The sequence below is a fragment of the Cannabis sativa genome, chromosome 4 (assembly GCF_029168945.1).
Source record: "Cannabis sativa cultivar Pink pepper isolate KNU-18-1 chromosome 4, ASM2916894v1, whole genome shotgun sequence".
Lineage (NCBI taxonomy): Eukaryota > Viridiplantae > Streptophyta > Magnoliopsida > Rosales > Cannabaceae > Cannabis > Cannabis sativa.
Genome location: NC_083604.1, coordinates 61,744,892 through 61,759,110, shown reverse-complemented (window position 1 = coordinate 61,759,110; position 14,219 = coordinate 61,744,892). Strand labels below are relative to the sequence as shown.

General features: G+C 34.2%; 1 protein-coding gene across 8 annotated transcripts; it reads left to right on the top strand.

Moving 5' to 3' along the window:
* The first annotated feature begins 8,191 nt into the window (after positions 1-8,191).
* LOC115715076 (protein NONRESPONDING TO OXYLIPINS 2, mitochondrial) lies at positions 8,192-12,043 on the top strand. Of its 8 annotated transcripts, none has more exons than XR_004011174.2 (5): positions 8,207-8,473; positions 8,636-8,754; positions 10,776-10,834; positions 11,117-11,291; positions 11,798-12,043. XR_004011174.2 is itself a non-coding variant. In XM_030643870.2 (4 exons), exons 1-3 carry the CDS (start codon positions 8,328-8,330, stop codon positions 10,793-10,795), a joined length of 285 nt encoding a protein of 94 aa, XP_030499730.2. In that variant the 5' UTR covers positions 8,207-8,327; the 3' UTR covers positions 10,796-10,834; positions 11,807-12,043. The 8 variants fall into 8 exon arrangements, 6 of the variants coding, with proteins under 6 accessions (XP_030499728.2, XP_060970828.1, XP_030499726.2 ...); XR_009687572.1 differs by having other exon boundaries at positions 10,776-10,931; XM_030643870.2 differs by lacking the exon at positions 11,117-11,291 and having other exon boundaries at positions 11,807-12,043.
* Positions 12,044-14,219: the final 2,176 nt, after the last annotated feature.

Here is a 14,219-nt window from a genome sequence, read left to right as displayed (position 1 = left end):
CGAAGGAAAAGTAGAAAGTTAAGTGTAAATTTCCTGAAGCCTTCACTATCTATTTATAGCGTTCCCACTAGGGTTAAAGTTTGAATTATTTGACATTAAAATAATGAAAATATCAGTTTGAAAAACCATCCCAAGTGGCCGGCCATGTTGTGTAATGGGCCTTACTTGGATTTTGCAGCTTTTCACAAATTTTATTTCTATTTTCTCAAAAATGCCAATTTTCAAATTCAACCATTTAAATGCAAATTCTAATTATTTAATAACTATAAATAATTATTAAATAATATTGTCATTTATCATATTTATTAATTGAACCATACAAAGTATCATAATTAACAAATATGCCCTAAAAACTCTTTCTTTACAATTTTGCCCTTATTTAAGAAAAATTCACAAATAGACATAGTCTAATTCGAGAATTATAGCTGATTAATCAAAACCAATTATATGAGTCTTACAAGCAATATTGTCTCAACTTGAGTTGTAAAGACCATGGGTCTATAAAACTCGAGCTTCCAATAAGGCACATCAAGAATTTATAACCTAAATTCGTTGACTTATTAATTCTTCATGAACTTTACCTATTAACTTAGAATCGCACTTTCCGTATATAGAATGCTCTATATGTTCCACCATATAGACACATCATTAGTTATCCATCGTTATAATCCTAATTTGATCAATGATCCTCTATATGAATGATCTAAACCGTAAAAGGGATTAGATTACTCGTTACACCCTACAAGGTATTTTATCCTTAAAACACTTAACCCCGTATAAATGATATTTCAGCCTTATGTGAAATGAGTACTCCACCATTTATTTTTGTTTGGCCGAAGCTCGCGGAGATCATCCTTTACTTACTATTCGCCAGACAGAAGCTATAGATTCCATGTTTATGTTAGCGCTCCCACTCAATTGCACTACCGTGTTCCCAAAATGTACGTATCACCCCGACCTAAAAGTGTGCTTAACTAACAAATCAAAGAACACGAATAGCCTCTCGAGATCGAGCCTAATCATAACAAATGATTAAGATCATTCGATCTAGGATGCCCACCAGGCGACATTGACTTGAATAGATATTACTAGTAAGTTTAATAAATCTAAGTCAAAGTTCAATATTCTGGCCCTTCCGATGCATACTCCATGCATCCAACTCCGAGCTTTACTTTAACCAACGTTCTGGAAAGAACATAGCATTTCTCCAAATGCAAGTAAACTCGTTGTAGATTATCATATCGGTAAAACCCCGTGTCCGATAAATCTAGGAAACTTCTTTATTCACATAGTCATGTTTACTTTCCAATATGTCGTACAACACAATAAACAGGATCAAGTATGTGAAAAGGGTTTCGTATGAATTCATACATTATGTACATATAATCATGAAATAAATCATGTGAACCATGCAACATTAAATGTTATTTCTGATCTATATTAATAAGTAAATCTGATTATATTGAAATGAGTTTTATTTAGGGCATAAAACCCAACATCAATATCCACCTCAACTGCCACCCAATGGTGCGTTCTTTCGGGAAGGTTTTAACACAAAGTAGATGTAACTCCCCCGGTTCTCCCAACATGGCAAGTGTCTCGTGCTCTATCCCCTCGCACATAATCTCGTAACTACCTCATCCCATTTCATCTTCGCTTTCCTTGTCACCTTCATAAAAATTCCTAATACATGGAGAATATCTGTGGAGCAGATGTGTCCAAAACTACACCTTTTTGAGTGTACACTTCTGGGTAGAGGTTCCGTCTTCTTCTCATTAAGTGCGCCATGGCATCAATTTGCTGTGGTCCAAAAGAAAAAAGTAAGATATATATCGCACACAAGTCGCATAAATATCGCGATGAAATCGCACAAAAGAAAACCAAAAACACAGTGATTAATTATCGCATAAAAGTCGCACAAAAAGTCGCACAAATTTTACTTTCATAATAAAGTACATAAATCGCATTAAATCGCACAGAAATGTCGTACAATAATCGTATAATGATGAAAAATCGCAAACAAATCGCAATAAAATCGCAAAGTAAAATTTTTAAAAACACAATAAATTTAGTCAGTTAAGAAATAACTTACAGCATCGTCGAGCCACTCTCCCTGCACCATCAGCTTGACGAACCAGGATCGATTAGCTGGGCGAGTGTGAACATCCCTAGGACGGTCGTTGTCCCTCGCGTACGTGATCCACTTTTGGAAAAATTTTAATGTAACGCCCGTGAGTCCGCTCGGTTTCAAAGTTGTCCACTTCCAACCGGCCTGTGTCGTTGTTTCTTCTTCCCTCTCTCAGTGTAGTCCTTCAAGAAAACCTAGCTTCGTTTTCTCCCTAACCCCCGGTGAAGTTCCCACCCCCAGAGGTGGCCCGTTCAACCTCTTCCACATCCCGAGATTCCGTATCACCCATGGCAATGACAATGGCCCTCTGTAGGAGTACAAGGAACCACATCTAACATTGGGTTCCCAATCTTCCCGATACACATCATCCTCATCAAAATTATTTTTGGGCAAGGTGATGGATGTATCGTCCGTAATGGCTCCGTCTCGTCCGATGGATGTGTCGGCGATGATTGTGTCGGCTCCGAAGGGTCGCTTTTCTATAACAAACTTATCATGGTCGCAATTTGATCCATGATAAGATTCTTCATCTCTTCTTCGACTTTCGAACTCAAATTTCTTCATCTCGGTCCCCCAGGAAAAGGAGAATCGCAAGTTGTTGCGCTTCGACCTTCTCCCAATCTCTTTTCCAACAATAGGTAGTCGAGTCACAATGGAGCAGTAGGTTGGGGGCACAAAAAGGCGTACGTTGGAGGCACAACAGATGTGGAGTGGGTCTCGGTGCTAGCTTTGGGTGAGGATGGTGGAATAATATTTGCACTTCGAACATAATCTCGCCACCCGTCTTGCTTCGGGTCTCGAATGCGCCGAATCTTGCGCCCGGGCTGGCCAGGTTTCTTCGACCTCATCCAAGCCCATTTCCACCGTGGGGACTCTCACCTCACAATTTTCCTTCCAATAGTCAACCTCCCAATTCCGAGGATATAAAATTTGAAGAACAACCATCTGCAAAAAGTGAATATCACGTTAAATTGCAATCATGTTGCATAAACATCGCAGGAGCTCGCAAAATTTCACGCATAGTAATCGCACATATATTGCACTATATCGCCCAAAATCTAATAAACTTTATAAGCTATCGTCATTAAAAATCGCAAAAAGATTGCATACATCGCACTATATCGCCAAAAGTCTATTATACATAAGTAGAAAAGTTTATAAGCTACTCGTCATTAAGAATCGTGCACAAAGTAATCGAATAAAAGTCACAAAAATAGATACAACAATACAAGTGAAGATTTATAAGAGACTTGCCAACCAAATCGCATAAGAATCGCATAAAGTCGCCGTAAAAAATACACTAAACAACCGAACATTTATAATGCACCGTTAAGTAAATCGCACAAATATCGCACAATGTCGCATCAATATCGCACATAACACTACGCGATTACAACTTATAGCAAAGATAAACAACAAAAATAGAGAAAGATTCACGTACCCCTTTTCTCAAACATGAAGGCAACCCACATCAAAGTTGCTTCACATCGTGTTTCGTGACCGAGCTCTGGGGTGCTCCAAGCTCAACATTCGAGGAAATCGAGTCCATTTGCACTCGGCCATACTTCTTCCCCAAAACTTGCATGGCAATTCTCAAATGCCCACACAAGTGTATGTGTGCATATCCGTACACATTGTACTTCGCTTCCGGTCGAGTAACCTTTTTCTCCTTCGTGTTTCTTCGGTCTTATCGTTCTTACTCGACACCTTATCCATGTAGTTTTGCCCGAGTTGTTGCATATTGTTAGCTTGTGGAAGACAACAACTTCTCGATAAGAAAGAAGACTCCCAAGGATACTCCTTCGAAGAAGTTGTCTTCATTTTCTACCAACTTTAGCATATCTCGTCCGCATATACACACCCTCGGCCCGTGACAAGCGAACAGACCTTCGACAGTCATGCACGGTAACCCCATCTTGTATACATCATCTCTGCAATATCGCATGCCTCAAATGCTAGCCACAAAAGTGGGCTCTTTAAAGGTCACCCTCTTTTGAATTGTTGGAGATAGTCTCGCAAAAATCCGATCAGAATCACATTGTGTAGTCAATTCTTCTAACGAAGGACTTCACCGGGCTCATCTTTAGGCCTCGTGATCAAACCGAACTCGTACCGCCCAAATCTAGCTTCTGGCTTACCCACGTAAAACCACACTTCATCATTTTTTGGCCTCACTCACTTTCTTCTTCCTTACAAGTAACAAATGTACGGATGGACAATAACCCCACCGAATTTCAATTCACCGGCATTCCAAAAAACACCAAAGTGGCGTCTCCTTCACCTTTTGAGTCAAGTTAAAAGCTTCAAATTTAGCCTTTATTGAAGCAAAAGTATTCCGTTCCCTCTGTATGTTATACGCCCTAGAAAGTGCTCTGGTAATGGGAGAATAAGTTCAGGAGGCATCTGTATTTAAAAAGATTAATTAGATTATATCGCATAATAATTGCACAAACATCGCCTAAAATCGCATAAAGACAGCAAAAAATAAGCCACTGTCAATTAGAATCGCATAAATATCGCACATTAATCGCATAATATCGCTAAAAAAATGTAAAACAAAAAACAACTAAAAATCAAGTTTCGTCGCTTAACATCGCACAAACATCACACATTCATTTCAAAAATCGCACAACCTATTCCATACCCTCTATATATCGCACAAACATCGCACAATGTCGCCTAAAAATCTGCTAACACATCTCCTAAATGTATTCGACCTTGGTGAAAATCGCACAATATCGCATATAAATCGCATAATGTCGCAAAACACGAAATCAGAAAAAGAGTTTACTCCGAAACCCATAATTTCCCTAGACTTTTCTTGCACAATTTATCACAAAAAACACATACTAAATAACTGTTGGGATTTTATTTTACCAGGATCTTAGATCTACTCACAAGTATGTTGTTTAACATCCTAAATATGAACTTTCTAAAACGATAATTAAACACATATAAAGTTAAGAAAACCTTACATTGGTTCCAGCGGAATAATATGTCTCCTTCCACTCAGATCTCTAACCCTTGTATCCTTTCTGTCGCAGAGTATTATCAAGATCTGAGCCCGAATGTCCTTCTCTTTGAATGTGATCCTTCACAATCTTCCAATCTATGATTGAGGTACCACTTGATGTGTGTGGGCACTACTCTATCACTAGGAGGTTTCGAAATTATGAAGAAGAAAAGAGAGAGAGAGAGAGAGAGAGAGAGAGAGAGAGAGAGAGGGTCGGCTATAGAGAGAAAGTGGAAGGCTCAGTTTTTCTGAAAAGGCAATCTTTTGAATTATTGAAAAACTCTTTTTTTAAAAAATTGACTGAGCCATCACTTTCTATTTATAGGCAATTACTAGGTTTAGGTTAGTAATTATTTGACATTAAAATAATGAAAATATTAATTGGAAAAAGCCAATCAAGTGGGCGGCCATAGGTGTTAATGGGCCTCACTTGAATTTTGCAGTTTTCACAATTTTTATTTCTATTTTCTCAAAAATAAATTTTCTAATTCTAACCTATTAAATGCCAAAACTAATTATTTAATAACTAAAATAGATTATTAAATAATATTGTCATTTAATATAATTATTAATTAGACATATAGAGTCTCTTAATTAATAAATAAACCTAGAATCTCTTTTCTTTACAATTTCACCCCTGCTTAGTGAAAATTCACAAATTAGACATAGTCTAACTTTAGAATTCTAATTGATTAATCATAAATCAATTATTGAGTCTTACAAGCAGTATGGTCTCAACTAGAATGGGGACCATGGATCTATAATGCTGAGCTTCCAATAAGCGAACCTAATTTACTAAGCAAATCCCTAACTTATTAATTCCTTGTTGAATCCACGCATAGAACTTAGAATTGCACTCTCGTACTCTATATGTAGCATTCTATATGTTCCACGATATAGATATGCTATCTCATTTAACCATTGTTATAATCTTAATGTGATCAAAGATCTTCTATATAGATGATTTACATCGAGATGTGATAAATTTACCGTTTTCACCCCTCAATGTATTTGGCCCCTTAAAACACTCAGCTACCTGTAAATGATGTTTTAGTGATCTAAGAAATAGTCACTGAAACAAGAGCTCATCCATTTACTTCTATTTAACTAAGCTCGAAGGGAATCATTACTTGACTTCTATACACCAAATAGAAGTTATAGATTCCATATTTATGTTCAATGCTCCCACTCAATCATACTATCATGTTCCCAAAATATACGTAACTAATAAATCAAAGAACATGAATAACACTCCTGAGATTGAGCCTAAGCATATCAGGATTTAGATTCTTTTAATCTAAGATCAACTAGTGATATTGACTTGGAAAGATACAACGGTAAGTTTATAATATCTTGACTAAGTTCAATATCGGTCCAGTCCAATGTATACTCCATACATTCGAAACTAATGTACTTTACTAATGTCCTGGAAAGAACATAACACTTACTCCAAGTGTAAGTACACATCATCACTGATTATCACATCAGTGTAAATCCAAAATACTGATGAAACAGGGACTTAGTCTTTTGAATCATATAATCACAATCACATTCCACTGTGTTGACAATACTGTAATTGTGAATAAATATATGTTCTGGACTTAACTGATTTTGTGCATATATTAAATATATTAAACCATAAGCATGAAAAATTCATGCAAACATAAATCACTTCAAATTTCTTAGATTGATAACTAATCAGATTGTAATGGGTTTTATTTAGGGCACAAAACCCAACAATAAAAATTTCAATTTAACAACAGATTTATCCACAAATTAAGGTATATTTCTAAGATAAATTAAAAAAAATAAAAAAAATACCTCTTTTACTCGATCGGGGACGGTGGCGGTGGCAAGGTGACGGTGCTCCGAGATTGGTGCGAGTGCGGTGGGTGGGTTCCACGGTCCGGTTCGACGGTGCGAGTGGGGTGGGTGGGTTCGACGAGTGGTCGGGTGGGTTCGTGTCGTCCGCTTCGAAACGAAGGGGTGGGTGGTTCTTAGGGCGTCTGGTTAAATCGAGGGGGTGGGTGGGTTCGGTGGGTGGGTCGTGGTTCAAATGTATGCGGCGGGGGAGGGTTTTGGTTCCAACGGAGGGGAGGTGGGTGCCGGTTCGAATGGTTTTTCTTTCGTTCGACGGTGATGTTCGAATGGAGAGTGAAGGAGGAGAGGGAGTAGGGTCATAGAGAGAATGGAGGGAAAGTGAAAGGATGGGGGTAATTTTGGAAGGAAATTGAAAATTGGCACCCTTTTACTATGTGTAAATTTTTGGTATAATTAAACACCTTTTATCATTTCTTAGCATAATATATCAAATTTCTCAAATATATAAAATGGAATATTATATTTTTGGATGATGTAGAGATATATAACACCTTTAAAGAATGTTACTATTGAAGATGCTCTAAGTAAATTATCACGTGACAATTACTGATTGGTCTAAGTCATTAAATTTTTATTTTTTAAAAAAAAATTAGTTTATATATACCAATAAAAATGACATGTGATAATCAACTGACATTTATTGGCCGATTACTTACTTTAGTTCTAAAAATATAACTTAGGTATTATTACGGCAAAAAAAAATAAAGGTAGTTATTTGTAATTAAAAATTAAATTAAATATTTATGACACAAATTACTCTTTAAATAATATTGAGATGTATTGTTTTTGAAGATTTTTATGTTTGGTATTGTTTTCTGTTTTTTGTTTTCAAAAAATTGTTTTAAAAAATGAGAACAAAAAATAGTTTTTGAAGTTTTTAAAAACAAGTCATGTTTGGTTAGTGTTTTTAAAAAACAATATTGACAAAAAGTGAATTGGTTTTTAAAACAGAAAACAACATTTTGTTGTTTTCAAAATTCTTGTTTTTTGTAACTTTGTTTTCTGAAAAATATTTTCAAAAAACAAGGCCAAACAAGTCACATTATTTTCAAAAAACAATTTTTTGCTTTTAAAAACAAAAAACAATTTTTTAGTTATGATGCCAAACATGCACTTATTTTAATTCGAAAAAAAAAATTTAAGCATATTAAAGTTGGGCGAAAAAAATTAGGGATGTGACTTCCAAAACGACAACGTTTTCAAAGATTCCTTGAACCCTAACAGCCTTGCTACTCCGCTAAGGGTTTAAGCGACCCACTCCTGGCCTTCTCCTGTTTCTTTCAATCGCCAATCTTTCAACCTCAAATGGCTTCCTTCTGCAGATCCGCTCTAATGGCGGGTTCCAGGTCCCTCGTTGCTCGCTCTAAAGTCGTCACTCCGAAATCGCTAAACTCATCCCCCTTTGCCTCTCCATTTTCTTCAACCTCCGGTTCCATTCCCAGAGCCTCCAGGTATAATTGTTTCCGTTCCTACCAGCTCACCAATGATATCAAGATTCTATTTTTATACATTATATATATACATATTTTACACTGTCCTCTCTGTACAATTCACCTGCTTATTTATCCAAACACATAATGTATATTGATTCTGATTTGTGCTGTAATATTAAGGGTTGTTGCTGCTTTGGGAAGCGTTGATTCATTGATGCCACTTCATAGTGCCATTGCTTCTGCTCGTCTCAAGTCTAACATCGCTGTTGATTCCACCTTCTGGAGCTGCCTTTCTCAAGGTACTATGTCTATATAGACATAATATATGTGTTACTAACTATTTATATTTTTCAACTATTAGGACTATCAACCCTCTTTTTTTTTTGTTTTGGGTTGAATTGTTTCTTGGTGTCAGCAAAGCCCTTTTATTTATTTGATCAATTTTATGTTTTGATGGGTAGTGAACCTATTAGAGATGATTTGTGAGAGCTGTGTTTGATTTATTATGTGCCTCTTGAGTATTTTGTGCTTCTCAGGGCCTGCCATATATAACTATTAACAGATATGATAATATGCAGAGAGAGACAGAAAACCTAAAGTACATCCCGTTTGGCTTAGCTTCTATAAATCTTTTATTAATTTTAAAGTTCTTTTGGAAGAAGCTGAGATTTGTAGCTTCTTTCAAAAGGACTTTTAAGAAGATATTTTAAAATTAAAATAATTTACATGATTCTTAATTTACTCACAGAAGATCTTTTTCTAATGATGTCTAAACACTTTGAAAAGTATTTTTCATTAAAGAAAGATCTTTATATAATAGTTATCCAAACGGTAAAAATAAGTCAAACCTTATACTTATCTTATACTTCTTCTAAGTAGAATCTTAGCCAAATAGAGCCATAAATATTCTTTGAAAGGCCCTTTGCCCCCCATTAATATTGAAGATAGGAACAGCTAACTTTTGCTTTACCAATTGTAAGTGTATTTCTGACTTGTTTTTCTACCTCATGGTATAGGACTTGCATCACCCTTGTGACAAGGCCCGAAGACTATATGAGACAATAAGTGAATAGGGTTTTCCTTCTATGTCACTATGTGAAAGGCAAAAGAATCTTCAATTACTGAAATTTGGGGCTATGTATCGTACATTTTATTTGAACTATTTAAGGAATTACATTCTAAATTGAACTTTGGTATTTTTGTTTTCTTCTGTACGTTTGCTTTGAATTCCATACTAATTTGTGCTTAGTGTATGGTTATGGTGGATGTAATTTTTAAAGATGAGCCTTTAGCATTCTAATGCTGATATATGCCATTCTTTCTTTATGCTACCGACTACTGTGTTTAGTAAATTAGTATCAGTATTATTTTTCCTTCACATTTCATTAAATGCAAGGGATTTATAAAGTTGACTAAATCATGGTTACAACTGGTTTTTATTTATAAGTTGGCACTTGGCAGAAATGATTTTAGAAAAGGGAAAGAAGAAGGTGACATCTTAAAATGTATCAATGTGTGGAGTTGAAGGAAGAAAGATTGTAATTATCATATAATAACTTAATTACAAGTCATTCAAGAAATAATGTATATTTTGATGTGGTAAGGACAGAAAAAACACCGTAGTTAGGACTTTGTCACTTGATGGATCCTTATACAGGTTCCTGGTGCAGAAACTTTAAGATAATAATAGAGGAGTCTGTTGTCGCTCAGGACTAATTACACTTACCTCTGTCAGTTACAGTTAGAGTAGGTGTTATGCCCTGTTTTTTTTTTCTTCCTGAAACAAGGTTTTATGTCCTTTCATATCTGTATTTTAGTACCTGTTAGCAGATACAGAACTGGAATTGATTGTATTGAGAAAAAGGTTTTTCGTCGGTTACAGGTTACTGAAATCGGTTATGATTGAGAAAAGAGTTACTTTCATTAATACTAAGCTTATCTTGAAAAAATGTGGAAAACAAGAGAATTATAATGATAGGAGGTTTCCTTTTTCATTCCTAATAAGTAAAATAAATAAATATGAGTGTTTATATTTAGGCCCTGACCTGCAATAAGTTGGAGTTTGTTTTGTTTAGCTGTGTTATTTATTTATTTACTATTTTTACATTTCCTCTTTGCACTTGCTATGTTAATCTTTGCGACATTGCATGTTCTTTCTCAATTGCTTTTGTGCTAATTACTACTCATACCACTTTCTCTAATTTTCAGTAGAATTTCTTCTGCATTTGAATGACTACTTCACACGAATTTTACTCATTTCAGTAGAATTTATTTCTTCATCTACTGATTATCTTCTTATATTCTTTATTGGCCTCGATAGACTTTGCAGTTCCTCGGTGACAACAACTTGGGCCTTGTACATCACCAGTTGGCTTGAATGTCAGTGGTGTTTCTATTCCATTCATGTTGCTTTGTCATTTCTTCTTTGTATTTTCTTCCAGGTTCTGACTATTGGTCTGTGTTAACTTCAATTGGGGTAGGATATTACTTTCTCAATAGTACACATCAATGTTACTTTGTCCTCTCTTACCCCTTATGTATTCTAGTGTTAGGTTATGTAGCTTTTGTTTGTCAATTAACTGTTTGTGTTAGAGTGAGAGAGAGAGAGATTCAGGGAAATTAGCTAGAAGCAGAGGGCTAATGGTGAGATTTTTTTTGAAGGTATCCAAGTAACATAGGAGATGCAGCCGCCTTCTATTAATATGAAGTTTATCGTATTGTCTGGCTTTGAAGCTTATTTGAGTTTTTTGTCAACTTGTGTACGACCCCTCTTGGCACTTTAAATCAAGTTTTCAGCAGGCAGCTTGTCAATGAATCTCCCCATGAGATTAGTTAGGTTAGGCTTCTGTGTACAAGTGTTGAATATGGTTTGAGTGATTTAGTTATTTTTTCCATTTATGAATTTGGACGGAGAGTGTCTAATTAGATTAGATAGAAGAAATCATCTGACTTCATTCCGTGCCTTGTTTTTTTTCTCATGAATATCAAAATATGTATTTTCTCAAAAAAACTGAAGCTAATTTTGCATGCTTTTTAGAAAATAAACCTAAAGAGTATTACCCAGTATTACTTAAGTCTATGGGATTAATTCATCAATTTATTGTTCAAATTCATCGTAGAGATTTGCATCAGTTCTTGAGTTTATATTATAAACAAGTCACAGTTGGAACTGTCGATTTGTAATGTTGTGCAAATGGTCGTGTTATTAATAGCTGTTGTAAGTGAACGTGAGATTCGGAAATGGGTGTTTTGATTATAATTCAGATGCTAATCTACTTAGTTTGATTTGTATTTAAAAGCTTCGAGCTTTAGCCTAATTACAAATTAATTATGCTTGGTTAGGACTTCTAGGACTCGACACCAGCTGAACAAGTGAAAAAGAACCCAAAAGCCCACTATGACCAAGCTTCGATCAAGTTTTGCAGGCTGTAACAAACTTGTATTTTGCTATTGAATGCTTCAAGATTGCTATATTGCTATTGAATCCATCAAGTTTGCTATTTCTTTTTAAAGCTTATTTTGATCACGGTATCCTGCCCTGCTGCTGGAAATTAAAGCTTTTATATTGAAGTTTATTTAGCAGAATAATTTTTTAAATTTTAATTATGTAAATACCAGTATTTATTTTATTAGATCACATCACACGAACAACAAACCATATTAAATTGATCATACTTAACAATTTTTCTAAAATAATTAATCTTAATTTAAATATTTAATAAAATCTTTTTTACCAATTAATATTTATAAATAATTTTATTTTTATATTTAAGTTCTTATTATAATATTTTTAACATTTTAACCATTTAACTATAATATCTACAATAATTTTTTCTTTACAAAATTTAAACTTTTACGCCTTCTAAAATAAGTTTTTGAATACTTAATTAATTTTTAAAAATTACATCTAATTATTATTTTACAACAACCGCTTGACCCATCTTCCTCCTTTATAAAAAAATTTAAAAATTAAGGTTTTAGTTTGTCCCAACCTAACATTATGTGAATTTTTCACTTCAATACAATCTCTTATATTTTTGTCACAAATCCATTTCTCTATTCAACCAGCTATATTTAGATTTCTCCTTAGTTTTAATAATTTGCTTGCTATTTTCTTACTATAATGTTTTTATTATAAAAAAGAAGCAACAATTTCAATTAATTGGTAATCTATTTTGGTAAATTTTTTTACAATCTTTAGATGAACATGATTTCAACAAGGAGCGAAAATAGTTAACAATCATTAATTTTATAGTTGCTCTTACATTTCTTTTGACATAATTTTTCATTTTGAAAAGAAAAAAAGCTAAATAAATTGAACTAATCTTGGACTGACACACTAATTTGACACTTAAAGGTGTTAGAAAAAAAGATTGAGCGTAAATTTACCTATAATTAAAGGTCATTCGTACTACTTTTTATTAATTAAGGTCATTCATACTATTTGTTGCAATTATTTCAATTATTTAAGTTAAAAAAATAATTGTGTTGACCTCGCTTTTAATCAACGACAGTGAGTTAATTAATAAGCGAATAATAATATAATTAAAATAGAACAAAAAATAATAAAGTAAAAAACACCATATTTTAAAGAGGTTCGGCCCCGAGCGTGGTAATAGCCTACTCCCCTTGTATTGTATTAATTTAAGAGAAAGAACAAAGTTTTTTTCCTCTCTGAAAGCTCTTAAAATTGATCTTTGAGTAATTCTCTTAGATCACTATTTTCTCTCTATAATCTTTCTCTGAAGCAATTCTTTCGATCCCCCCCATAGTGAGGCTAGGTCACTTTTATAGGGGCTTAAATGCATGGGGGTGTTGGAATTTATTTTTACCAGGATCTTAGATCTACTCACAAGTATGTTGATTAACACCCTAAATATGAACTTTCTAAAACGATGAAATAAACACATATAAAGTTTAGTAAACCTTACATTGGGTGCAGCGGAATATAATGACTCCTTCCGTTCAAATATCTAGCCCTTGATTCCTTTCTGTAGCAGAGCATTATCAATATCTGAACCTGGATCTCTTTCTCTGATTCTTTAGTGCTGAAACTCCTTCTTGCTGAAAGTCTTTCTTCACGATCTTCCTCACTATGGTTGAGGTATCACTTGCTGTGTGTGGGCACTATTCTCACACTAAGAATTTCAAAATTCAAGAGGGAAGAAAGAGAGAGGGAGTGGTCGCCGTATAGGGAGAGAGAAGGCTCAGGTTTTTCTCTGAAGGAAAAATAGAAAATTTAAGTGTAAATTTCCTGAAGCCTTTAGTATCTATTTATAGCATTCCACTAGGGTTAGGTTTGAATTATTTGACATTAAAATAATGAAAATATCAGTTTAAATTTCCTACAAAAGTGACTGGCCCTATACAAGTGGATTTGGGCCTCACTTTTTGCAATTTTGCAGTTTTATCTTTTCTGCATCTGATTTTCTCAAAAACGCCAATTTTCTAATTCAACCATTTAAATGCCAATTCTAACTATTTAATAACTATAAATAATTATTAAATAATATTGTTATTTATCATATTTATTAATTGAACCATACAAAGTATCATAATTAACAAATATGCCCCTAAAACTCTTTCTTTACAATTTCGCCCTTACTTAGTGAAAAATTCACAAATAGACATAGTCTAATTTGAGAATTATAATTGATTAATCAAAACAAATTATATGAGTCTTACAAGCAATATTATCTCAACTAGTGCGGGGACCATGGGTCTATATAACTGAGCTTCCAATAAGTAGATCAAGAATTTATTA